The sequence below is a fragment of the Taudactylus pleione genome, unplaced genomic scaffold (assembly GCF_031769625.1).
Source record: "Taudactylus pleione unplaced genomic scaffold, aTauple2 ptg000033l, whole genome shotgun sequence".
In the NCBI taxonomy this organism is placed as follows: Eukaryota; Metazoa; Chordata; class Amphibia; order Anura; family Myobatrachidae; genus Taudactylus; species Taudactylus pleione.
The window spans coordinates 2,979,794-3,005,055 of record NW_028284435.1 but is presented as its reverse complement, the minus strand read 5'-3'; the positions used below and the strand labels follow the sequence as shown (position 1 = coordinate 3,005,055).

Below are 25,262 nucleotides of genomic sequence, written 5' to 3'. Positions count from 1 at the left end.
GTCAATGTACTGGTTCACAACTAGCACTGGCTGCCCTCAGCCAGTGTGGTCACAGGCAGTAGGGAAAGGTGCAGAGCAGCCAAGCAACAGTGACAGGATCAGAAACTGCTCTAATGCAGGGGCAAAGCATAGCTGCAGAGACACCCAGTATCTGTGGTAAGTGACTCTGCATAAACACAAACAGCTCTGTCTCCGCCTCCTTTATGAAATAAGGGGCGGCATTTGGAACCCAGCAAGTAGCCCCATCCTCTCCTGCACACACAAATTGCCGCCAGGCCCTATATTTCCCTACTGGTGCTGCTACATAAAATAAAATTCAGCTGCTACTCTGATGCTGGGAAGGTGAGTAGGTGGCAGCTGCCCCAATACTTCTAAAGAGACAACTCTCTCTGCATCGTTGTTTTATGTCCCAAAGTAGTGCTGTAGTTAATTATATGACCCATAGTAGTGCACTAGTTAATTTAATGCCCCACAGTAGTGCCATAGTTCATTTTATGCACCAAAGTAGTGCCCTAGTTCACATTATAAAACAGTGCCCCCAGTTCATATTATGCTACATTGTAGTTCCCCCAGTTTACAATATGCCACATTGTAGTGTTACCAGTACACATGCCACACAGTGCTAACAGTTCATATTATGCCACACATTGTGCTACCAGTTGATATTAAACCATATTACAGTGGCCCTAGTTCAGATTATAAAAATTACAGTGCACCAGTTCATATTATACCACACTGTAATGCTTCAAATTCATATCGTGCCACACAATATTGCCTCCAATTAATGTTCTGTCAAATTACAATGCATATTATGTACCATTACAGTGCTTTTCCATTCTTATTATGCCATATTACAGTGTCCCTCAGTTCATATTATACCACATTACAGTGGCCTAGTTCATATTACAAAACATTACAGTGCCCTCCAAGTTGTATTATGCTACATTACAGTACCACCAGTTAAGATTATTCCACATTACACTGCCCCGTTTATATTTTGCCACATTACAGTGCCCCAGTTCATACTGTCACACTACAGTGCCCCCAGTTCATATTATGTCACATTATATTGCCTCCAATTCATATTGTGCCACATTACAGTGTGTAAGTTCATATTATGTAACATTACATTGCCCTACATTATAATATACACTACACACACCCATATCAGTATAACATCTACCACACACACTCCCCTTACCATTATAACATCCACTACATACACCACTTACTGAAAATGGAATGTCACCACATTAGGCAGCCTTATCCTACACAAATGTCTGGTAAGAGAGTATGGGCTTGATTCAGAGTTGTACGTAACCCTGATGGTTTGCATATAACGCTGATAGTTCCTAATCGGTACATGCAAAGGGTTTGTACTTCACATGTGCCGATCAATGCCCCCTCAGCCGTAGAATTATTTACATGTTGTGGCTGTTTGAGGGCGAGGAACGGGCATCGATGGCAAGCGTTCTAGAAAACGAAGGCGTGTCAGCCCTGTTTTCTGGGCATGCCCAGCCCAGTGTCTGCATATTCCGACCCAGCTTCACTGGCCCTGGCAGCTTGAATTTCACAGCAACCCGAGTAACCTGAAGGTTAAGCTGGATACACACTAAATGATATGTCTAATGATATGTCGTCAGATCCCGCGGATCGGAGCGTCATATCGGGTACACAGTCTAGTGTGACTGTGTACCCATGATATGCGCGCTCCTACGGGTCACTAGTGACAGGGCCTATTGCAGGGCACATGGGGTATGTCGCTAACGATGCCATGCTGCAGAATGCAGCATGACATGTACCCCCCCCGTCGGACTCGGCACTGGCAAGTGTGTATGCACTTGCCGCATGCCGGGTCCCGTCGCCGGCGATGTCGTGTGTACCCAGCATTTGTTACAAAGGTACAAGAAGGACATTAATGTCACTGCACAGGTCGAGAACTACCTAAATTGATATTAGTATAATAAAGAATGCTATTTCCACTGATTTCCCATCACAATTACAATATGGATTTGTTATGGTATTGTGATGTTGCTACTCACGAGTGAATTACAATGAAAGGGGGTCTAAAAAGACCAGAAAGAACTCTATATAGGGAGCACTCTTATAGCAAAAATAGATAGGTATATTAAAACATAACTTTTATTATCAACTACAAGGATACAAGGATACTAGAATAGACCATACTTATCGGCTTTACTGCCCCCTCCTCCAGGAGGGGGCAACCAGGTTGGCAGAGAGGAGGCATGGTGGTTGGGAAAGTGGGCGGGGCAGGGGACGTGGTGACGTGACTGCATCTTCGTGGCCTCAACCCCCGATATACAGTGCAGAGCAAACAGGTATTGTATAGCAGGGGGTGGGGCTACAATGACGCAATTCACCGTAAATCGTATCATTGCCTCCCCAGACCGCCAATCTTGTGCTCTGAAATGTTTCAAAATATTATTTTGAAAAATTAGGTTTTCTTAACAACAGCTATTTTCAGCTATAATCAAGGCTCATATAGCTGACCCTGAACAGTTAGGCACCCCCCCGGGAGGGTTAGGCACCCCCGGGGGGAGGTTAGGGTTAGGTGCCCCACCGGGAAACTTAGGTTTAGGCTATGGGGATGGGGGGGTTAGGTTTAGGCACTTAGGGGGGGTTACGGTTAGGCACTATGGGGGGAGGTTAGGGTTAGGCACCCCTAAGGGAGGGTTAGTTATACTTACCTAAATTCCCTGTCGGGATCTTCACTGCTGCCGGTCTGCTGGCGTCGGGATTTGAACCGCCGGCCATAGGGCAGGCGGTCATTCATACTGATTCCGTACAATGCTCTATCCCTTACATTTCTAATCCAGAGCAGGGGTGTGCATGACACAGTGGAAGTGGCCCTCCAGCCTATTAGTAATATCAGAAATTTCCTAGCACGGCTGACAGGCTGACACCCCAACTGTTTCACAAACAATATGTTCCTGTCTGCACTATCATACATATAATATTTTAGATGCATATGTATCATTGAAACTGGCATGTTTATTCATTTACATAATACAAAATCCTAAGTAGCAAAGTGCAAATAAGACATGTATTTGGTCATAAGCAATATTATTTTTAGTACTACATATTGTAACCAACTATATTTGGCATTCATGGTTTATCTATTCCAGCCTGTTACTTGGTTTCCTGAAGCCTAAAGGCACAGTAAAATGCATCTGACAAAGAACAAATGAGCCTCCCGGAAAGGAAGGGAACACGCTGCCACAAAAGTCTAAATAATAACTATGTTGTGTCTGTCAAGATTAGTACTCATGTTTCAATGATCAAACACAAGAGAGGAAACTACTAGAGAAATCTTGATTTTACTGTCACTAACAGAGCACTTGGGACATACTGGGTAGTGATTATTCTTGATCTGTTCCAGCGCTTCCCTTGGTTCTACATACATTTTTAGAAAATATGTACTGTCCCTGTGCTTTCATCATGGTCTGCTGGTTGCGCACACATATTTTTTATGTTTATCCTCTTTTCATAAATTAGTAGCTTACAGTCATGTGGTCGCACAGCAGATATCTTCCAGCTCGCTAACCCTAACTGATCTGCAAAGCACATGTGTCTTGGTATAATATCAGACCTGCAACTAGTGTCCTTACTTGATGCTGAGGGGAAGTAGATGCCAATAAAAAATAAAACTGTTTCTAATCATACAGAGGCGTTGCAGACAATGTGGTCCATTTCAGAGACTTACTTTTGCTGAGTTCTCTGGGAGAGTCTGGAAGCCTCTGCAGCAGCCTTTCTTGCCTCAAACTCTTCTCTTTTCAGCACCTCTCCGCTTCCTCTGTAGCCCATCTCCACAAGCTGACGGGCTAACTCTTCATCCTAGATATACAAGATGGAAATTAAAAAAACCTTTTTCTTCTTAACTCTGTCTTGTTAGGTAGCCACAGAGGGTTGGGTACGGGATGCTGGTGCTCGGGATCCCAGCGACCAGAATCCCAATGCCGGCATCCCAACAAGGTTAGGATACTGACACCTGTCGGTAAGTTTCTTAACCCTACTCCTAAACCTAACCCTCCCTCCCCGCTGCCTAAACCTAAGCCCCCCACCCCCGCAAAATAAACATAACCTCCCCCCCTAATGCCTAACCCTAACCCCACTACTTACCATCAGGATGCCGTCGGTCAGAATGCTGGCGCCAGGATACTGACTGGTGTTGGAATTCTGGCATCAGCATTCTGAGTGCCATCATCCGGACAGCTGGGATATAAACTACATCCTACCACAGACATAAGAACAGTAAAGTAGGTGTTTGCAAGACACATGTGCAACCAACGTGACATATATGGGCACAGTCAAGGCTGCTGCGGATCCCTCTATGACAATACTGTAGCAATTTCATGGTCAAGCCTCAAAAAGCAACATTTTTTTCGGAGTTTGATAAATTCGTGCAACCTTCAGTCGCCATTGAGAATTATGGGGACTGCAGTGTTGCTAAAAATAAAAAAGTACCTTAAGCATACCATAACAGCCTTGATTGAAAAGTTACTGAGCAGAAATGCCCTTGAACAAAAGGCAATATCATGGAATTAATTTTGAAAATTGACAGTTTTTGAAAGTCAGCCCACTACTGAGAAGAAGTCCACATTTTAGTCGTTCTCTAGTTAACAGCTACATGAAAATATATATGAGTTTTCTTTTTTTTTGTAAATTGAGTATTTTTTTTTTATTGGAGTTTTCACAAAACCAACACTCAATACAAACAGTAACAATAATAATTGCATATTTCAGTAAAAAACATATACATCGTCGTATCAAATAAGGGTATATTTACACCGTAATATGGTACAGAAATATTCAGTATTTTAAATCACCCTAACATGTCTTCAAACTTTAAACATCATCTTGACTTTATAAAAATGTTGCATATATTACAAACATATCCAATTGGTACCACTCAGTCCTAAACACAAAATATTCTAATACAATATCACAATTAGGACATCTATTCCACCATATTATTTAATACACACACCCATATCCTACGGTAAACAAAACCTACTTTTATTATAGAAAAAATAGTATCTTATATATTGTATATATATATATATAAAAAAAAATAATAATAATAATAAAATAAAAGAGAGAAGAGGAGCTTCTCCCAAGCCTGCAGTAAATCATACAATCATTTAAACAACAACTGGACCTGTACCAACTACCCCAAATACGATCATATTTAAATACAGCCTTTCGAGTTAAATACAGATATTTCTCTTGTCTGGCAGTGATGCCAGCCAAGCACAGAAGTCCGGACCCTGAGAGGCCAACCAATTGCGAGCTATACTGACTTTAGCTAAAGTACACAAGTTGATAACCAACTGCCTTTCATATTTATCAAGAGTGGTATCGTCCAGAACACCCAAACAGCATACCAACGGGGTGAGGAGAGGGGCTTGAATCCCAATATTGAAAAGAACCTGTATAACCCTGCGCCAAAATGTCTGAACTGTGGGGCACTCCCAGAGTAAGTGCCAGAATGTACCAACAGCCATCCGGCATCTTGGACAAACATTAAAGGCAAGGCCCCCAAATTTCACCAGCCTAGTTGGAGTTAGATAGACTCTATGCAAGATATATAGCTGGATTTGCTGGATTCTCACGGAGGCAGTGGAGATTCAGGGAATACTCAAAGCCATATCCCATTCTTTGTCATCTATTAAGCCCACATCTGCCTCCCATTTTCCTTTAAGATCAAGTAGCCTGGATTCATGTTGAAAAGACGACAGGTATGAATAACTAAAGGACAAAGACCTACGGGGACCCAATAAAGTGAGTACTGTCTGGAAAAGGGCTGAATATCAGGCGGACTAGCACCAAACTGAACACTGAGGGCATGCCGCAGTTGCAGATATCTGTAAAAATTAGTTTTCGGTAAGGAAAACTCCTCCTGTAATTGAATAAAGGATTTAAGTGTAGAGCCGTCATATAACTGACCCAGTGAGTTAATACCTTTGGTGCCCCACACTTGTCTAACCTCAAGTGAGCTCAAATGTATGAGTTTTCTATTTGTGTTTCTATTCCTGTTTACTTCAAGAAACGGATTTGGAATTGTATTTTTGTATATCATATTGTTTTCCTTTTTTATACAATGAGCATTGTGACTTTTCATGTCATATTAAACTCCATTAATAACATTCTGTATTTGTGATTAGGTGATATTATATTTTGATATAGCCCAAGTCAGGTAGTAACTGATGACATCTACAGAGTGTCAACTTTGGCACCAAATCTTTCCAGTGGAAGAACTTGGTAATTTATAGTGTGAGATACAGTTTTGGGATGTTTAATCATTTTTAGAAAGGTGGTTTTGTTTTGACCGTGTCACATCCACATGTAACATACGTTCAACTGTCAGTATTATCACATTGACACTTGTTTTGTTAATCATTATTGTCACTAGTCAGTGTAATTTATTTGTTTTATTTTTTAAAACATCTGTCAAACAGTCACACAAATTGCATGTCAGCCCAGACCCCCTTTTCGTGACCTTACCTTATTTACCTTAATGAAAAATGTCCTCCTGTCTGCCATCTGCCTTGCTCCTATAATCTTGTCACCCCACTCCACTGACACTAGTAACACCCGTGGGACACCAGTCATATAAGCATATCCACAGATTACTCAGAAGAGGGGTGGGATGGAAGGGAGGCAGAGCAGGCCTGTAGGATAGTGACTCTGGATAGAGCTGTCTGGACGACTTCTGGACAGGGGGCCAGATTTCAGTGGGGGGGCGGGTCAATATTTTACTGCCCGATACAAGGAAGGACAGATAATTACTGTATTTGAGAGGTTTTATTTAACTAAAACCTAATGCCATATGCATATTTTGCTATCAAAACAAATATTTTACCTTTTAAATTATTGCCATTTTAAAATTGCAGGCTAACTTGCTGGAATTGTGCCTTTGTCTGCATCTTGCAGGCTATTAAAATCACATATTGGATACCTGTAGAGAATCTGTTTTAAGATTGGCTTAATGACTTTCAAAGCACTACATAACCAGAACCCAAGGCATATTTACCTACTCTCCTGGAAGTTGCGGGAGGCTCACGATTTTTCGGGTACCCCCCCACACCCCCAGGAGAGTGGTTGGATCTCCAGCATTCCGCCTACCTCCTAGAAAGGGAAAGATAATTACAGAGAATTGTGGTCCGTATGAAGGGGTGGAGCTAAAATGATGCAAAACTCATAATTTAGCCTTGCCCCCTCTCCACCAACCCTCAAATCACAGCATTTTGATGCAATGGATGTGGGGCCTGATGACATAAGAGCCCGGCCCCGCCCCCAAAGCAGCAAGCTGCATGATCTTTCTGGGCTTCTTCCAGAGAGTTGACAAAAGTAGGTAAGTATGGCCCAAGGTAGCTGAAGCAGCTGCTGATTGCATATTTGCTCACTTTATTACTGCGATCTGTAGGGCAAGGACTATTAGCAGTACCTAGAATTTCCCTGATTTCATCTGGCGGTCGAGGTTTTTCTTTGCATCTCCAACTCTATGGAACTAGCTTCCCCGCACAGTTCAAGAGGCCTACATGCTAGAATCCTTCTAAAAAAGACTCAAGACTCACCTGTTTACTCAGCATTTCACTAATTCCCTTCACTAATGTCTCTCTTTGCTGTTAACCTTATTTTGTATTTTGAGTTTTAAGTGCAAATGTAAAGCACTTTGAGTCAAACAAAGTCTGTACATAAAATGGTAATGCATCGTTTTTAATCATCTTGATTGGCAATTCACTGTGTAGGTATAATATGGTAGCCCAACAAGGTTTACTTTTTCTGTTGGTTTTACAGCTACAAACCCTACCCCATTAAATGGTGGAAACCCTGCTTTTACTTGACACAAAACCCCCCCCCCTCCCATTAATGGAAAATTATAGTTTGTGTGCTGTTTTATGTCATTGTCTGGTGATCATCAGTCAATAACTATTAACAACTGCAAATCATTTGAAAGAGGGGGGTTGGGCCTCTATCTGCAGCCTCCATGCAGCCCCCTTTTTGCCGGTCCATAGCCAATGTAGGCTCTGGCCCTGTGCCAGAGTCTACTGCGCATGTTCCGTTCTCTGGAAAAATGGTGATTTCAGTAGTGCGCATACAGAAATCTCTGGAAACAAGTCGCCTGCGCTATGTTTCTGGTGATATCTGCAGCACTGACGGAGAGGTACGTATTGTGAATGGGAGCAGGGTGTGAGGTTCTGAATTTGTTGTGGACCCGGGGTGGTGATAGGAGCAGACACAGAAGCAGACTTAAATGAAAAAGTGGTGTTTTTAATAAGTGACTTAGAAGACATGGAAATGGCAAATGAAAAAGTCCAGGTTTAGCACTAAAGTGCACTTGATAACCGTAGTGGGGGTTAATGAAGAAATGTCCAGATAGTGACAAGCAGGAACAGTCCAGTATACAATATGGTGAGCAGTAACAGAATACAGGTATGATGAACTGTAACTGAATGCAGGTATGGTGAGCTCTAACAAATGCAGGCTGAGATAAGTCCAGCTGGGAGTGAAAATGAGGCAAGGTGCAGGGAAACAGCAGGTTCAGGTACTCAGGCAGGTGGGAAGGTATATGGAGGGTGCAGGGTAAGTCCAGCAGGTTGGAGCAGGCAAGGTTCAGGCTAGTAGCGTAACAGACAGGCAGGTAGGTAAGGCACAGGTACTCTCTCTCAGCCGCAGCTGAGAAACACATTGCACTGGCAAAGAAGGAAGGCTCTGGACATTCCTAAATACTCAGTGCCGCACTGTGACTGGCTGGAATGAGCACATGACCTACCGGGATTGGACAGCCGGAATCACATGGCCGCAGGCAAGATGGCGGCGCCCATGCCAACGGAACGGAAACACCACCAGACCTCACCAGGCCTAGAGACAATGTGCCCGCACAGAACCATGCGCAGCCAATGCCCCTCGCCAAACACCAGCACCGCTGCCAGAGACCCCCACCATAATGACCTCACAGGTAATACCCGTTGACTACCATGCCGAGAAACCCTGGCCGTGACAGTACCCCCCCTTATGGGTGGTCTCAGGACACTCACCAGGCTTTTCTGGATGGGCAGCATGGAACCTCTTGATGAGTGCAGGAGCATGGACATCTCGGGCATCAGTCCAACAACGTTCCTCTGGGCCGTAGCCCCTCCAGTCCAGTAGGTACTGCAAATGTCCTCTGCAGAGACGGGAATCCAATACCTTGGAGACCTCAAACTCTATGCCCCTTTCAGTCTGGACACGGGGAGAAGCAGGCAAGACTCTGTGGAACTTGTTTAGCAGCAGGGGTTTCAACAGGGAGACATGAAAGGAATTGGGAATTTTCAGATTAGGGGGTAGCTGAAGGCGATAAACCACGGGATTAATGACTTCTATGATGGAGAAGGGCCCAATGAAGCGTGGAGCAAATTTCATAGACGGTACTCGAAGTCATAGGTTCCGAGTGGACAACCAGACCTGGTCCCCAACTTGCATACGTGGTACTTTCCTACGCTTCTTATCAGCTTGAAATTTGTAACGGGAGGACGCCTTCTTCAGGTCAGAACAAACTTGAGACCAGATTGATGCAAATTTCCATACAGTGTCTTCCATAGCTGGGCCGTCAAAGACGGGCAGGCTTTGAAATTCAGGGACCCGAAGATGAAGGCTGTAGACCACTTGGAATGGTGTTTGGTTTGTGGAAGAGTGGTAGGAGGTGTTATGAGCAAATTCAGTCCATGGCAGCAATACAGACCAATTGTCTTGGGAAGATGTCATAAAAATCCTCAGGAAGGTCTCAAGGTCTTGATTAACCCTCTCAGTAAAACCGTTGCTTTGCGGGTGATAAGCCGTAGAAAGATTTAGCTTTACTTGCAATACAGAACATAAGGCTCTACAAAATTTTGCTGTGAACTGAACACCACGGTCAGAGACAATCTCAGCAGGAAGACCATGGAGACGGAAAATATGTTGAACGAACAAGTGAGCCAAGTCAGGAGTAGAAGGCAATTCTTTAGTGGTATGTAATGGACCATTTTAGAGAATCGGTCTACTACGACCCAGATGGTAGTGAACCTTTGAGAATTTGGCAGATCTGTGACGAAGTCCATGGAGAGATGTGTCCATGCAAGTAATCTAACAGGTAATGGCAACAACTCACCAGCCGGTGCCTGATGTGAAGATTTAAGCTTGGCACATGAAGAACATGAAAAAATAAATTTCAACACGTCTGCTTTCATGGATGGCCACCAATAACCTCTCTTTAAAAACTCCAAGGTCTTCAGAGTACCTGAGTGACCTGGAAAGTGAGAGGAATGAGCCCAGGTGAGGAGCTGCTTCCTTAACTCCGGGGCCACAAAGGACTTCCCTGTAGGAGGTTGTAACTGTAAGGTGGCGAAGACTCTTGACTCCAAAACAGGGGTATTTTGTTGATTCTCTGATTTGTCATCACAGCGGAAAGATCTGGAAAGGCCATCTGCCTTTTGATTAAGGGCTCCAGACCGGAAGGTCAGGGTGAACTGGAACTGAGCAAAAAATATCGCCCATCGGGCCAAACAAGGACTCAAGCACTGAAGATTCTTGAGGAAGAGCAGAATTCTATGGTCCGTGAAGACAGGGAAACTTGGCCCCTTCCAACAGGTATCTCCATTCTTTTAATGCTAACTTTACTGCTAAAAGTTCTTGTTCACCAATGGCATAATTTCTCTTGGCAGGGAAAACTTCTTGGAGAAGAACCCACAGGGATGAACTCGATTATCGTCATAACACTGGGAAAGAACTGCACCGACGGCCTCAGAAGACGCATCCACTTCCACTGGAAACGGCCTATCCAGATCTGGTTGTCGTAAGACTGGAGCTGAAATAAACACGTGTTTTAAAAGTTGGAAGGCAGTCTCTACCTCAGGTGGCCATAGGGCAGGGTTAGTGTCTTTTCGAGTCAAGGCGGTAATGAGAGCCAATAATGATGAAAATCCCTTAATAAAACATCTATAGTAGTTGGCGAACCCAAGCAATCTCTGGATGGCTTTCAAAGTTTGAGGACGGGACCAATCCAAAATCGCCTGTACTTTCTTGGGATCCATTTCTAGACTGGAGCCAGAGATGACGTAACCAAGGAATGGTACAATGGGAACCCCAAAAACGAATTTCTCCAGTTTGCAGTAAAGGTGGTTCTTTCTCAGACGGGACAATACTTCCTTCACATGTTCATGATGTTTTGTTACAGAAGACGAAAAAAAATCAATATTTCGTACAGGTAAACTACAACCGAGATGTACAACAGGTCCCGGAAAATCTCATTAACAAAGCCCTGAAACACAACAGGGGCATTGCACAAGCCAAAGGGCATCACAAGGTATTCAAAGTGTCCATCTCTAGTATTAAAGGCGGTCTTCAATTCATCGCCAGCACGAATGTGGATGAGATTATAAGCCCCTCTCAGTTCCAGCTTTGAGAAAATGATGGACCCTTTAACTCTGTCAAACAATTCTGTGATCAGAGGAAGAGGATATCGATTCTTAATTGTTATATCGTTGAGGTCCCGATAATCTAAACAAGGTCTTAGGCCTCCGTCTTTCTTGCCAACGAAAAAGAAGCCGGCTCCAGCGGGAGAAGTGGAAGGATGAATAAACCCCTTTGCCAGGTTGTCCTGGATGTACTCTGACATGGCTTGAGTCTCAGGCACGGATAGAGGATAGGTGCGACCGTGAGGTGGTATCCTGTCAGGTAGCAGCTCGATAGGACAGTCCCATTCTCTGTGGGGAGGTAAGACGTTCACCTGTTGCTCGGAAACAACATCAGAGAACATCTGGTACTCCTTGAAAATATCTGGAGAGTTTAACGAAGCTGTCTTTCTTACAGGTCGTATTTTGGGAAGACAGGATTTCTGACAGTCAGTTCCCCATGAAAGAGTCTGCATTGAACACCAGTCTATCCTGGGATTATGTTGGCATAACCATGGTAGTCCTAAAATGATTTCTTGGGAAGCCACTGGTATCACTAAGAACTTTAAAGACTCGGAGTGGAGTGCCCCAACACGAACTAATACTGGTTGAGTTTCCTTGGTGACCACTCCTTTAGCTAGATGACGTCCATCTACAGAAGTCAGAGAAATTGCTTGCTTGAGAGATGAACAAGGAATCTGTAGTTTATCAACTAGGCTGGAAGTTTCCGGCTGCTCCAGAGTCTAATAGAGCAGAGACGAAGACATGGTTGGGTTTGAGATCCAAAGCTAAGGAAATCTTGAAATCTTTAGTATGAGGGGACGGACACATAACTCCTAACTTGATGTCCCCGAGGTCAGTTAGGAGCGGGCGTTTTCCGAATTGCGGGAGCAGGAGGCCACCAGGTGACCCGAATCTCCGCAGTACAGAGGTTTTTTAGCATCCTTCTCTGATGTTCCTCTTTGGAGAGATGGGTTTGGTTCACCTGCAGGGCTCTTCATCTATAGGAGGATGGGGTGGACGAGTAGGCAAGGGAGACGTAAATGACCTTTGCCGGTCAGTTATGTACTTTTCAGCCTGATGTTCTCTGAAGCGTAGGTCAAGTTTGTTGCAGAGTGAGATCATATCATTTAAATTGGTAGGAAGCTCACGGGTAATCAGATCATCTTTTAATCGGTCGGACAGACCATGCCAAAAGGCTGAGGTGAGGGCCTCCTCATTCCACTTAAGCTCTGATGTCAAGATTTGAAACTGTACGACATATTGGCTGACAGGACGGGTTCCTTGTCTCAGGGTCATGATGCTGGACGATGCTGACACTGTGCGTCCAGGTTCATCGAAAATCCTCCTGAATGAAGATACAAACTCTGTATAGTTATCCAGTGGGGAAGCCCAATCCAGAGCCGAGCTGGTCAGCAAGAACACAATGTACGCCACTTTGGTTCTAGCAGTGGCATACATCGTGTTCTGTTGCAGCAGCATTTTTCTGTAACGTAAAGTGTATATCACACTGATTTAAAAAACCATGACAGAGCTTAAGATTGCCGTAAAATTTACTTGGCATGGGTAGATGTAGACGAGGGGATACCCTGGTCCCTGTATAACCAGGCACAGGGGGAGGTAAAGTTGCTGATACCCCAGGGGTGAGTAACGAGGTTTGCAGATTATCTTGGCGTTTAGACATCTCCTGTAGGAACTGGGCCATCTGATGTTGCATAGCTTCCAGGTTTTCTAAAAGACCAGCAATACAGCAAAATAAATCCACTCCAGAATCCTGTTCCATGGCCGGATCCATAGGGCCAGTGCAAACTGTGAGGTTCTGAATTTGTTGTGGACCCGGGGTGGTGATAGGAGCAGACACAGAAGCAGACTTAAATGAAAAAGTGGTGTTTTTAATAAGTGACTTAGAAGACATGGAAATGGCAAATGAAAAAGTCCAGGTTTAGCACTAAAGTGCACTTGATAACTGTAGTGGGGGTTAATGAACAAATGTCCAGATAGTGACAGGCAGGAACAGTCCAGAATACAATATGGTGAGCAGTAACAGAATACAGGTATGATGAACTGTAACTGAATGCAGATATGATGAGCTGTAACAAATGCAGGCTGAGATAATGAAGTCCAGCTGGGAGTGAAAATGAGGCATGGTGCAGGGAAACAGCAGGTTCAGGTACTCAGGCAGGTGGGAAGGTATATGGAGGGTGCAGGGTAAGTCCAGCAGGTTGGAGCAGGCAAGGTTCAGGCTAGTAGCGTAACAGACAGGCAGGCAGGTAAGGCACAGGTACTCTCTCTCAGCCGCAGCTGAAAAACACGTTGCACTGGTAAAGAAGAAAGGCTCTGGAACTTCCTAAATACTCAGTGCTGCGCTGTGACTGGCTGGAATGAGCACATGACCTACCGGGATTGGACAGCCAGAATCACATGGCCGCAGGCAAGATGGTGGCGCCCATGCCAACAGAACGGAAACACAGCCAGACCTCACCAGGCCTAGTGACAATGTGCCCACACAGAACCACGTGCAGCCAATGCCCCTTGCCAAACACCAGCACCGCTGCCAGAGCCCACCCACCATAATGACCTCACAGGTAATACCCAGTGACTACCATGCCGAGAAACCCTGGCCGTGACACAGGGAGTCCGGTGGGCCCGTATGCACCGCACACCCTGCACCCATTATAGATACACTCATGATTAGTGGTCAGAAAAAAGCTAATGAAATATAGAATAGTAACTCTAGAAAACAATAGTTTCTAGAGTCAAGATTAAAACCACTTGTAAAATACAGTAACCTAGTCAAAGGTTGAAGTGTAATCTCTGGACTGTGGCCTGTGATTGATTGGTCCTCCTGGGGTTAATGGCCGGGACTGTAAGAGGAGCAGGAGAGCCTCTGGAATGATGACTACATGTAGCCATGTTTTGTGTAGCTTTAAGATTAAAATCCATAATTTTACTAGACCCGTGTTTCCCAAATCTGTTCCTCATGCATCCCCAACAACTCATGTTTCACCATATCTGTCTGTGAAAAACAGGTAGGTTCATTATTGACCCAGTCTAGTAGACAAGTCAACTATGCGTGATTAAACAAATCCTGAAACCATGAACTGTTGGTTGTGTGTGAGGAACGGATTTGGGAAATGCTGTACTAGACACTCTGTTAAACACCTTGCACTCATGATTTAATTAATAGAGGGTATCACAATAATTACCTAAATAAACCAACATGCTTATTTAATTCATCCCATATTGATTTAATGGGTAAAGAAGTGGGTAAATTAAAATCAGTTCTGGGAGTAATGTTAATGTTAAAGTTGATAATAAAATATAAACATTATGCTAAGAGCCCTACTTAAAAATCATGAGCTACAAAGCTGTGTATTAAATTACATTGCCCCTTCAATATTGCAATTAACTAATAACTATTTTCATTTATTATCTAAAACCAATGTTCACATAGATATATGGTGACATACTTAAATATTTAACATGACCTTAAAGTGGTAGTAAGTAAATAGTTAGTTAAGCAATAGCATAGGTGTGGTAAGTGTTTGTCCAAGATTAGGATGAGTTCAACTAAGTTTGCAATCAAACATTGATTAAACTGTTTGGAGCAAGCCTATAGATTTCAAATGAATTTCCCTGACTATAAAAAGAGCAAAGATTGGTCAGTATGTTTTATTTAATAGTGTTTTTTTATTAATAATTTTATTTGTTTTTCACATTTTAAATTCTTTCATTTCATTAATGATAATAACATTCAAATATAATTTTGTTGTAGTTTATATAATTTTTTTTATTTATTATGGACATTTATTTTATAGCAAGTATTTTTTATTCAATGATTTAGTTTTAATTATGGACATTTATTTTTCATACTTCTTTTATTCCAATTACATTAACCAATTGCCTGGCATGGTCGCATTTTTCTGACCACCCCAGGCAGTGCTTTATCTGATCTGGTCGCAATATTTTGACCAGTCAGATAAATAGCGTGGGTGGCTGCAGGAAGAGAATCTTCCCACAACTGCTGCTCTCAGAGGGACCTTTCCGGTCCCTCTGCTTGCCTGCACCCTCCCCCAGTGTCTGCTGCACTGCTGATCAGTCAGCACAGCAGGACTCCCCACCCAGAAGCTGCAGAGATTAGCAGCCGCTGGAGAAAGATAAATTAACCACCCCCTCACCCCCAAGTGTACCTGGTGCCTGAAGCTGCTGTGAAAAGGAAAGTCGCGATGGTCGCAATGTTTCTGATGTTCCGATGGTGGTGTTCTGATGTTTTTACAAATATTGAAAAAATATATATTTTTTTTGCTTGTTAATGAAATAATTTTGGATAAGTTGAAATAGATGTTCTTCAACTAATTCACTCATAAAAAAATTACAATTTCTGAGCAGTTTTTAGAAAAAAAAAATTGTCAGTTAAGTGATTAAAATGGTTTCATGGTAATAGGCCGCATTGATAGGGCGAAATAGTGTTCAAATGATAGGCATTAAAAATACCTTCATATAAACCCCAGATTACATGAAACTAATATGTGTGATCTTATGTAACTAATCTTCTATGGCAGTGACCAGTAACTGGTGGCCTAAAACTACATGTGGCTCTCTAAGCCTTTATCTGTGGTCCCCCCAGCATCTTTCTTTTTTTTCTAAATTGTTTGTATTAGCTTGTATTAGCTTATAATGTGTTTATCTTGCAATGAAATGCCTGCTGATATATTACATTTATATGTTACATTAAAATTCCTGCTGATATACTGTATTACATTTATATGTTACATTAAAATTCCTGCTGATATTTCAGATACAGATTTGTCCTTCCTCGTCTATCCTCCCTGCGTTAGGAGTCACGTTACACAGAGCGTGTGAGAGCCGCCGGCTCCCATGCAATTCATCTGTGCCGTGTGTCTTTTCCGCCGCAAATATGTCTTATTCGCAATGCGATGTGAATACAACACACAAGAAGACATTGCTGATTATATGCGGCATGTGTATGTTCTGTGTGCGGCCGAGTCTATAAAAATCAACACAGTGAAATGTGGTGTGGAAAACAGCCGCTGACACTGTAACGTAGCCTTTAGTATGCAGATACAGCTGGAGTCGCTCACAGAACATACACATGCCGAATATTTTAGTCAGCAAAGTGTGCATGTGCATCTTATTTGCATCGCATTGTGAATAAGATGCATTTGCGGCAACATAGACGCACAAAAAGAGGCACGGCATGATTAAACTCGCATGGGACTAGGCGCAACTAGAAAGGCTGTTTAACGCGACTGCAGCAACAATGATGGAGGACACATCTGTAGGTCTGCATTAAAAGGACTGCTGATATATTAAATATATAGTAGGTGTTAGATTAAAAGCCATGCTGATGCAAACATCCCATTTCACAAGAATACATAATTTACTCCCATCCTCATAACCCTTCATCTCAGACCATAACCCTGTGTGGTTCAATCTCGCCTTACGTACTCCCCATACAGTACCTTCTCCTAAAATTCCTCCAATTATAGAAGGAATTTCCTATCCTTTCTGGAAAAGTCATCTGATTTCCGGGCACACTTGGAATAGGCCTATTTTGATCATGTTGACGATAATGTAGAGCATATTGCTGACATTAATTTGTTTTGGGCAGCCACTAAACCTGTGGTAAGGAGACAAATACCGGAATATGTGGCCAGAAAACGTGTCCCTAGAATCTCGATATGAAGAACTTGACAGAGTTTTTTGCTACCTATGAATAAAAAGTGTTATTATTGACAAACACCCCAACGGCTTGCCAAATTATGCAGATGCAAAAAAGTATGATGCCTTGTGCACTGAGCGAGTCAAACTTAACTTTGATCATCAACGCAATAGCTATTTTCAGTGGGGCAATAAGTCTGTTAAATTGTTAGCTAATTTGGTTAGGTCTTACTCTACTCCCTCTCAAAGGCACCTTCCCAGTTCATTACCACTTCAGAAGATAATATGAGAATTCCTTCACTATTCTTAAACCCTCTATGAGGCTCTTTTGCATGACCCAGCTTTAGGCATGAAGTTTGTTAGGGAAGCAGCATTGCCGACGCTCTCGGGTGATGATAAGACTTTCTTAGTCACTTCAGCTCAATGAAGCAGAACTTATAGCTTTTAAAAAAATAAAAAATATCTCTCTGTGGGTAAGTCCCCTGCCCCAGATGGTTTCAGTGTAGAGTACTATACAATGTTGGCTCATTCACCATTTAACCTCCTTGTTTAATCTCCATGATTGATTTGGAATGATCTCCACACCTGATTTTAATTTGGCTAGGATAACGGTGTTGGCTAAGTTTGGGAAAGATTACTTTTTGTCCCAATTTCCTTGCTAAATCAGGGTGTGAAGCTATATCTCAGGCTTGTAGCCATGTATTTTCAAAGCTTTTGCCATCTCTTCTACACCGCTCCCAAATGGTATTTGTCCAGGGTTGTACCTCAGTGCACGGATTTTGATAGCAGCTATGTTTCATCTCCAGGGTATAACAAAAATACTGCAGTTAGTGCAATCCACATAAGGCTTTTGAGCATATACAACAGTTTGGTCCCAATTTTATTAGAGATGAGTTGTTTTATTAGAGATGTACTCTGTTCTTTCCTACACATTAGCAGAATTCAGATTTACATGGGACGTGCAGTCAGGGTAGCAGACTGTTATACTGCCTGTCAGACTGCAGAGTTTTGAGTATAAAAATTATTAGAATAGTACAAAGAAGATATTTATAACTTCTAATCTAACTTATATAATCTTTGTATTATTCTGATCATTTTTATAGGCAAAACTCACCAAAATTGCAGCACTCCCTGGAAATACAGGGAGAGACGAGGGATGAGGCAGTTAGAGCTCAGCCTCACCTCTGATATCTGGGCCACAAAGCAGTCAATAAAACACAGAGAAAAAGAGCTAATGGAGGTATGCCTCACTGTGAGGGGGCAAGCCTTGAGCTCTGATGGACACCTCCTATGATCAGGTGACCAGTCCAGGAAGTACTCTGAGACCTCTCCTAACCATCAGAGCTCAGCAGCACTAAGGATGGAAGGAAATTGGAAATGCAGAGGAAATACAAAAAAAAGAAAAGATGAGGAGGATCTGCTGTGGACAACAGGACACTGTCTGGGAGCTTGTAAATCACTGTGGACAGGATAGGGGGTTTTCCTGCAAACACCAGTAGCTGGCACCTCGTCACTATGCAGGGACTTACAACTTCTATATAATGTTGGGTACACACTACACAATGTGTACCCTGCATGACATTGCTCTGATACTAGCCAGTGCCTCCCCATCCATTGACCTCACTGCAGGCCCCTGGGATTTATCCCATTGGCTATTCAAAACACATGAGAGTAAAATAGGCAATAAAATGCAATTTTTCAGAGCCAAACTGAACCAAGTAGAACCAAACCGCTCATCTCTAAATTTTCTACACATTTTAAAAAAGCTCCATCATCGGCCGACAGTTTTTTTGACAATTAATTGCGTAACAACACTTCCTTTCCTCTCTATGGAGGAACTAGCATGGTTGTACCATTTCCACTGTTATATAAATTTGCCCCAGACCCCCAATTAGAACCTTTATTAAGGGTATACGCTGAAAGGGCATAGCGAAATCAAGGTGTCTGCTTTTGCTGACAACTTATTATTGTATTTTAGTGACCATCACACAGCTATGCCCTCTCTCTTAGCTACCGTACCCTCAGGGATTTCCACTTGATCTCTGATTTCCTTGTGAATGTAAATAAAACTGAAGTCTTAGCATTTCATGTGTAGGCTAAGTTGGGCTGGGGATAATTGTTTCCCTTTAAATGGGCTAATTTCCCAAAGTTTATTCAACAAATGCTGGCAGATTTCTAAAACAGGAAGCATCTTCCCATTTCCTATTTAGGAAGCTGTCACTTATTTAAAATGAGTAGTTTTGCCCGCCTACTCTAACCTATTTAAATGCTGCTGTTCGTGCTAACCGCAAAAGATTATCACACTTTGTATACAGCGCTTAATAAATTTCTATTTGCGGAAAAAAGCCCTCGTATTGCCGTTTCCAAACAGCAGCAACCACAGAGGGTACGGATTGAGGAGTGACTGGGCAATCCACCCTCTAGCCCCTGCCTGTGATGCAGTTGGTCCTGTAGTGAGGGACATAGCTGCTGGCTATGGGTGTCCTTAGCTTCTCCAAGTCGTGGTGACTAGTGAGCCTACTACCTACACCCTAGTGTTATTAACACTCTCACAATTGAATCACACCTGTTTGCTACCAAGAGCACTGTGTCATCACTTACACTAACCTACACAGGGCCTGATTAAGAGCGAACGCTCTGACCAGAGCTCTCGCTCTGAATCAGGGCCCTCCTCCATGAAAATGGAGCGTCCTCCTGGACGCTCGCATAGCTGTGGGTGGCCACCCACAGCTTATGCGAGCGTCCATGATGATGGTCGCGATGGTCAAGACCATCGCGACCATCGGGCTTGCGACGGAGACCCTGCGGTAGGGTCTCGCTGCCGCAAGCCCTGGAGTGATTTTGGCTCTTTCAGAGCCAAAATCACTCCCACTGACATCACTAGTGATGTCAGTGGGGCCGGCTTCAGACGGTAGGCATTCCCATGGGAATGCCTCCGTCTGGCAGCCACGCCCCCGGCACGCCCACCAAAGGGGGCGTGCTGTCAATCAACATCGACAGCACGCCCCCTTTGGTGCGAGATCCGGAACGACAGAGAGCCTGTCGCTATCCGGGCCTCGCGCATGCGCACGACGGAGCTCCCTCCATCGTGCGCATGCGCAGTGGGGCAACATCGACCCACTTGCGAGCGTCCTGCGCTCGCGAGTGGGTCTGAATGACCCCCACAGACTCTACAATACATCAACATATCTTAGTTGTAGTGCTCTAAACCAACCCCTAATCTACCACAATCTCTGTCAAGAGGACAGACATCTCCAGTTTAGGGCAGCTCCCCATCCCACTGGTGCACACCCCTCTGCTCAGGACCCACCAATTTTTCTCCTATGTACCATAATAAGCGGATATGTGCACAGCCAAACATCACAGAATGTTCAGCGACACAGCACCACAAATTAAATCAGCCCCTATATCTATTGTGATAGAAGCACTGGTAAAGTTTCAATGGCAGGTACATTTGTCCTAGGTTTTGGCCTATGTGTTCTAAAACCCCCCAGGAAAAGTCTATTTTGTAAACAGACCAGAATATCGGCTTTTGGAAAAGCCGGTTTGGGTCCTGGGGGTGTGGATGTGAGGAGAGGGAGGGCTCCATCCACAGGCCACTCCAGGTTTTGGGCCTTTCAGCCTGGTAACAGGCTCATTAGGGCTTGCAGCTGGAAATGGCTAAGATAAGCATGGTTTGTTTGCGGCTGAGTGTCTCACACCTGGGGAAGTAGGCATGCAGGCTAGCATGTCCAGAGACATTGTATGATTACCCTGTAAGTACTGTGCACGTGCTGTTATTAAGGGTGAGGGCAGTAGGCCCTACTGTTCTGGTAGTGAGGGCACCCACTGTTTAGTTAGTGCCCAGACAAGCTAGGGTTGTGTTTATTGTTTTATTTTGTTTATGTGTTTGGTACAATAAAGACTGGCGCCGACCAGTTTGTACAAGAACCCCAGACTTGTGTCTTGTTTCCTGCTGTGTGTGTAAAGAGGGAGTCCATCTACCCCAGGAGAGGGACCCCTATCCCGACTGTGTCACACTATGTAATAAACCGTTATCCTTTTTGGGATTGTTTGTTGATTTTTAATCTTTTGTAAGTGTTGATGGACACAAGAACAAGGCTGTAACTAGCGGTTGGCATGGATATCACTCCCCATTGGTGAAAGTCAAGTGGGGGCACCACTCAGCCAGCCAACCACAAAACTAATGGGGTTACATATCTTTGGAGACTGCTTTATTTGTATAAGGACTTATTGCATTTGATTAGCTTAACCTAAGGTACATTTACAAAGGTGTAAACTTAGTTGTAACTGTCAGCTGACCTGCAGGAGTAGGTTAAGTTGCAGCATACCACAACTTTGTCATACTGCATTAAAGGCCTGCAAAAATAGCACTCTCTTTAATGGGAGTCATATGATTATTGTAAGTTGTCACAAGAATGAAAGAGAAAAAAAACAGCAAAAAGTTAATTATGACAAATCTTTTGTTATGTGACTCAACTACCCGGACTGTTAATAAGTGAGTTTAAAATGATTACTGCAATATACAAGCCATATGAACTGAGACAGTTAATACTACCAACACCCTAGAATAATATTTGAGGCTGAATGGCCATCTAGTGGTTATGAATGGCAGGAATTGTTTGGGAAACACTGATCTAGGACATTAGAAGATTGAGATGCACATAAAGAATGGACTATTGTAACTTGTACAAACATACCTAGATGAAAGCAGAAGTCTAGGTGTTTCATGAATCACTTAAGATATACATTTCAAATCAGCTGTAATTAGTTCAAACATATTTGGGGAAAATGTGACTTACTGTATTTGTTTTGTAAGGAACAACTCTGTATTGTTCTTTAAAGAGTACTACATTTTTCTGTCAGTGTAAAGGTGCGTACACACGGTACGATTAAACAGGACGATATGAACGATAACGATCATATCGTTATCGTTCATATCATCCTGTTTTTGGGCCCTTCCAACCCACAAATGACGGTTGATGCGCGGGCACGGATGGTCAATATCGATAATCGACCATCGCCCGTGCATGCAGGCCAACCTGGTCGATATCGACCAGGTTAGCCTGGTTACTATAGGGACCCGCTATCGTTGATGGCGGGTCGTTATAGTCGTTTGGGGGTTGGTGCATGTGCTGGATGTTCGATATCGAACATCCAGCACATGCAGGATGATCAGACAACGATATCTTTATCGTTGTCTGATCTGTCTGATCGCTCCATGTGTACGGAGCTTCATACAATTTTTTCCTGAATTTAAAGATTATGCCTATTCAGCTGCCAACAAAGCAGAACCATTTGCGCAATAAAAAGTAGGGTGCAGCTAGGTCAATGCATAGGAGTATACACCCAAATTAATACTCAGTGACATACATGAAACAAAAATAGTGCAACAAGACCTAAAAGCGCTCCCCACTTAGCATGTATACAAATAGGACACAATTGTGTGTTCACACAAAAATATAGACAATAATTGCAGTTCCTGAGTTGCCTCTATGATGAGGTTTTGCTCAGTCTTCCTTATTACAATACCATATGCATGGGGGGATATAAAGAGAGAGTGGAATAATAGTGCAGTATGCCTTAAAAACAATTGTTTTATTAACAGATTTGCACTAAATATAGGAATAAAAAGCATGTAACATATTCCATAATGCAAGACTACGCCCAGCCCCCGTCAGCGTGCAGACATCAATCCCAGATGTAACCAGGGAGTCGTGAGATCGTCACTACGGATATAGCGATCCACTATGATGAAATCCACATAGACAGGCTGCAGATGCTGCAATAAGTCCAGGAGGTGAGCCCTGCTTAACGCGTTTCGGACAACAAAAGGTCCTTCGTCAGACAAAGCTAAGTAGGGAGCGCTTTTAGGTCTTGTTGCACTATTTTTGTTTCACACAAACCAGAACCAGGCATGGATATTAGGACATAAATTCAAACTCAAATTTATTTTGCTTTATAGTTAAAATATAAAAATATTGCAAGTGGTGACTGGCTTCAGCTGGTCAACCATTCTCACAATCTACTAAAGAGAGGTTTTACCAAGCCGCATTTTCTGTGATTTGAAGCATGGTTTGCAACTTGTGAAATTTACTAGTCTATATCACATATCAAACTTCCTTTATGAAAACTACCATATATGAAACAATCTAGAATTTTACAGATGGAATAAAGCATAGAAGCCATGCCATGCATCAAGCTGCTGTTGTATAATGAATACACTGAGCCGCTTGTATTGCCCCATAGTACACTGTAAAGGGCTACTTTTACGATGTCTTAGTAAGGAATGTGGTAAACAAAGAGTTCCAGTTTGAGGTAGAATTCTTACAGTATCTGTTTTCCTGAGTGCTGTGTAACTAACATAAGGATGTCATATGTATAACATGAACAATGCACATGCTGTATATGATGGCTCTTTCCAGTGATATGTAATAATTGCATGGTGCAGCTAGGGAAGCCAGTGACGATTTTGAGTCCAAAAAATACCCGGGACTATAATAATTAAATCTCGGGGATTCAAAACACACCGTGGAGTGAGCTGGGGCAGTGGGATAATACTTAATGTCTCTCTCAGGCCCTCCCAGCTGCTCGTAGAATAGATGGGGTCCCTTGATGCAGTTGCTTTCAGTCACTGATAGACTGGGAGTGCACGGCACGATTACATCATCACTGTGTGGCATGCTCTCCAGTCAGGACCGGAGCTACCATTAGGCAACCTTAGGCAGCCGCCTAAGGGCGCCTGTCCCTGGAGGGCGCCGCTGACTCCACAGAAAAAAAAATGAATGGCATACTTCATGGCTGAGTGGCATATAATGAATTTGTGGCACAGCTGTGTGACATATTATGAATTGGCAGCAGTGCTATGAGGTACATTATGATTTTGGTGCTGTGTGTAATATTCTATATATTATATTATGAATTTGGGACACTGCAGTGTGGCATATAATAAACTTGGGGGGCTGATGCGTGGCATATTATGAATTGGAGGGAGCAGGGGCGGTTGGTGAAATGTTGCCTAGGGCGCCCGGAAGCCTTGCACCGGCCCTGTCTCCAGTAAATCAGCACAGACGCATTACAGAACTTCAGCTCTTATACCGCAGCTGAGCCTGGGAGAGGACCTGACAACGTGCCCGGTGACAAGAGAAGCCCCTTCTGACCAGATAAGTGAAAGGGAAGGGAGATACCAGGTGGTGGAAGGGAAAAGGAAAGCGGGGGAAGGATATCTCTGTACAACTCAATCCTGAGATTATTTTTCAATCCCGAGTCTCAGGATTACAAAAATGGGGCAGTATTGGCTTCCCTGGTGTCGCCTGTGAAGGGTGTGCATAATATATTTACGTGAGCCATATAAGGGAATTAGGAAAACGGCTATGTGAGCATTTCAGGTAACATTTTCTAACAGTTGAAAAGGTAAAAAAAAAAAAATTAATTAAATTAACAAATTATAACAAATTAACAAATTATTATTAACTAACAGCCCAGCCTACTCAATGGAGCTGGAGCATATGGAAAAATTGTCAGGCTTAGTCAATAGGAGTACTGTGGTGAGTAGCTTTGGGCCACTCCTGGTAGCCCTGAAAGCCTACATAATAAATGCACCCCGATATGAGATAAACTCAATTAATGTATTGGGTCAAACATGCCAAATCATCACAAAAAAAGTAACTTATCAACCCGACCGTCTCAGATTTTCATGATATTTGGTAAGATGATAGATGGCATAAAGTAACTTTCATATATAAAATTTTAGCCCTCAGTGTTCATGCTACAGGGTTGCAAACATGACTAAAAATGGAAAATTTATGCTTGCAAGGTCAACTAAACAAATCATAACTTTGCTTCTAATTGTGGTAGAACTTTCACTTTGGTCTTGTTTTGTAGCTAAGGATCAGAGTTTTCATAAAAATTGTTTTATATTTAAATATTGACTTTTAAATTTCAAGGTCACATGAAAAATACCTTAAATATCTAAGACCTTGAATATCTAAAAAAGTGTATGTTTAATTTTTCTGCACATAAATTATGTAATACAATCTCTCTTTGGTATAACTTTCATTTTGGGAAGCCTTTGGGAACAGTGGTAAAAAAAAATTATTAAATACAGCAGTTGAACCATACTTGCTGACTTTCTGGCTGCTCCTTCCG

At 42.9% G+C, this 25,262-nt stretch overlaps 1 protein-coding gene across 2 annotated transcripts in view; it reads right to left on the bottom strand.

Annotated features, from left to right (window-relative positions):
- CFAP299 (cilia and flagella associated protein 299) overlaps positions 1-25,262 on the bottom strand; it is a 569,143-nt gene that overhangs the window by 505,309 nt on the left and 38,572 nt on the right. For both annotated transcript variants that reach the window (XM_088452111.1, XM_088452110.1), the window contains exon 2: positions 3,725-3,855. In XM_088452111.1, coding sequence (XP_088308237.1) covers positions 3,725-3,855 — 131 coding nt within the window. The remainder of the gene's footprint in view (positions 1-3,724; positions 3,856-25,262) is intronic.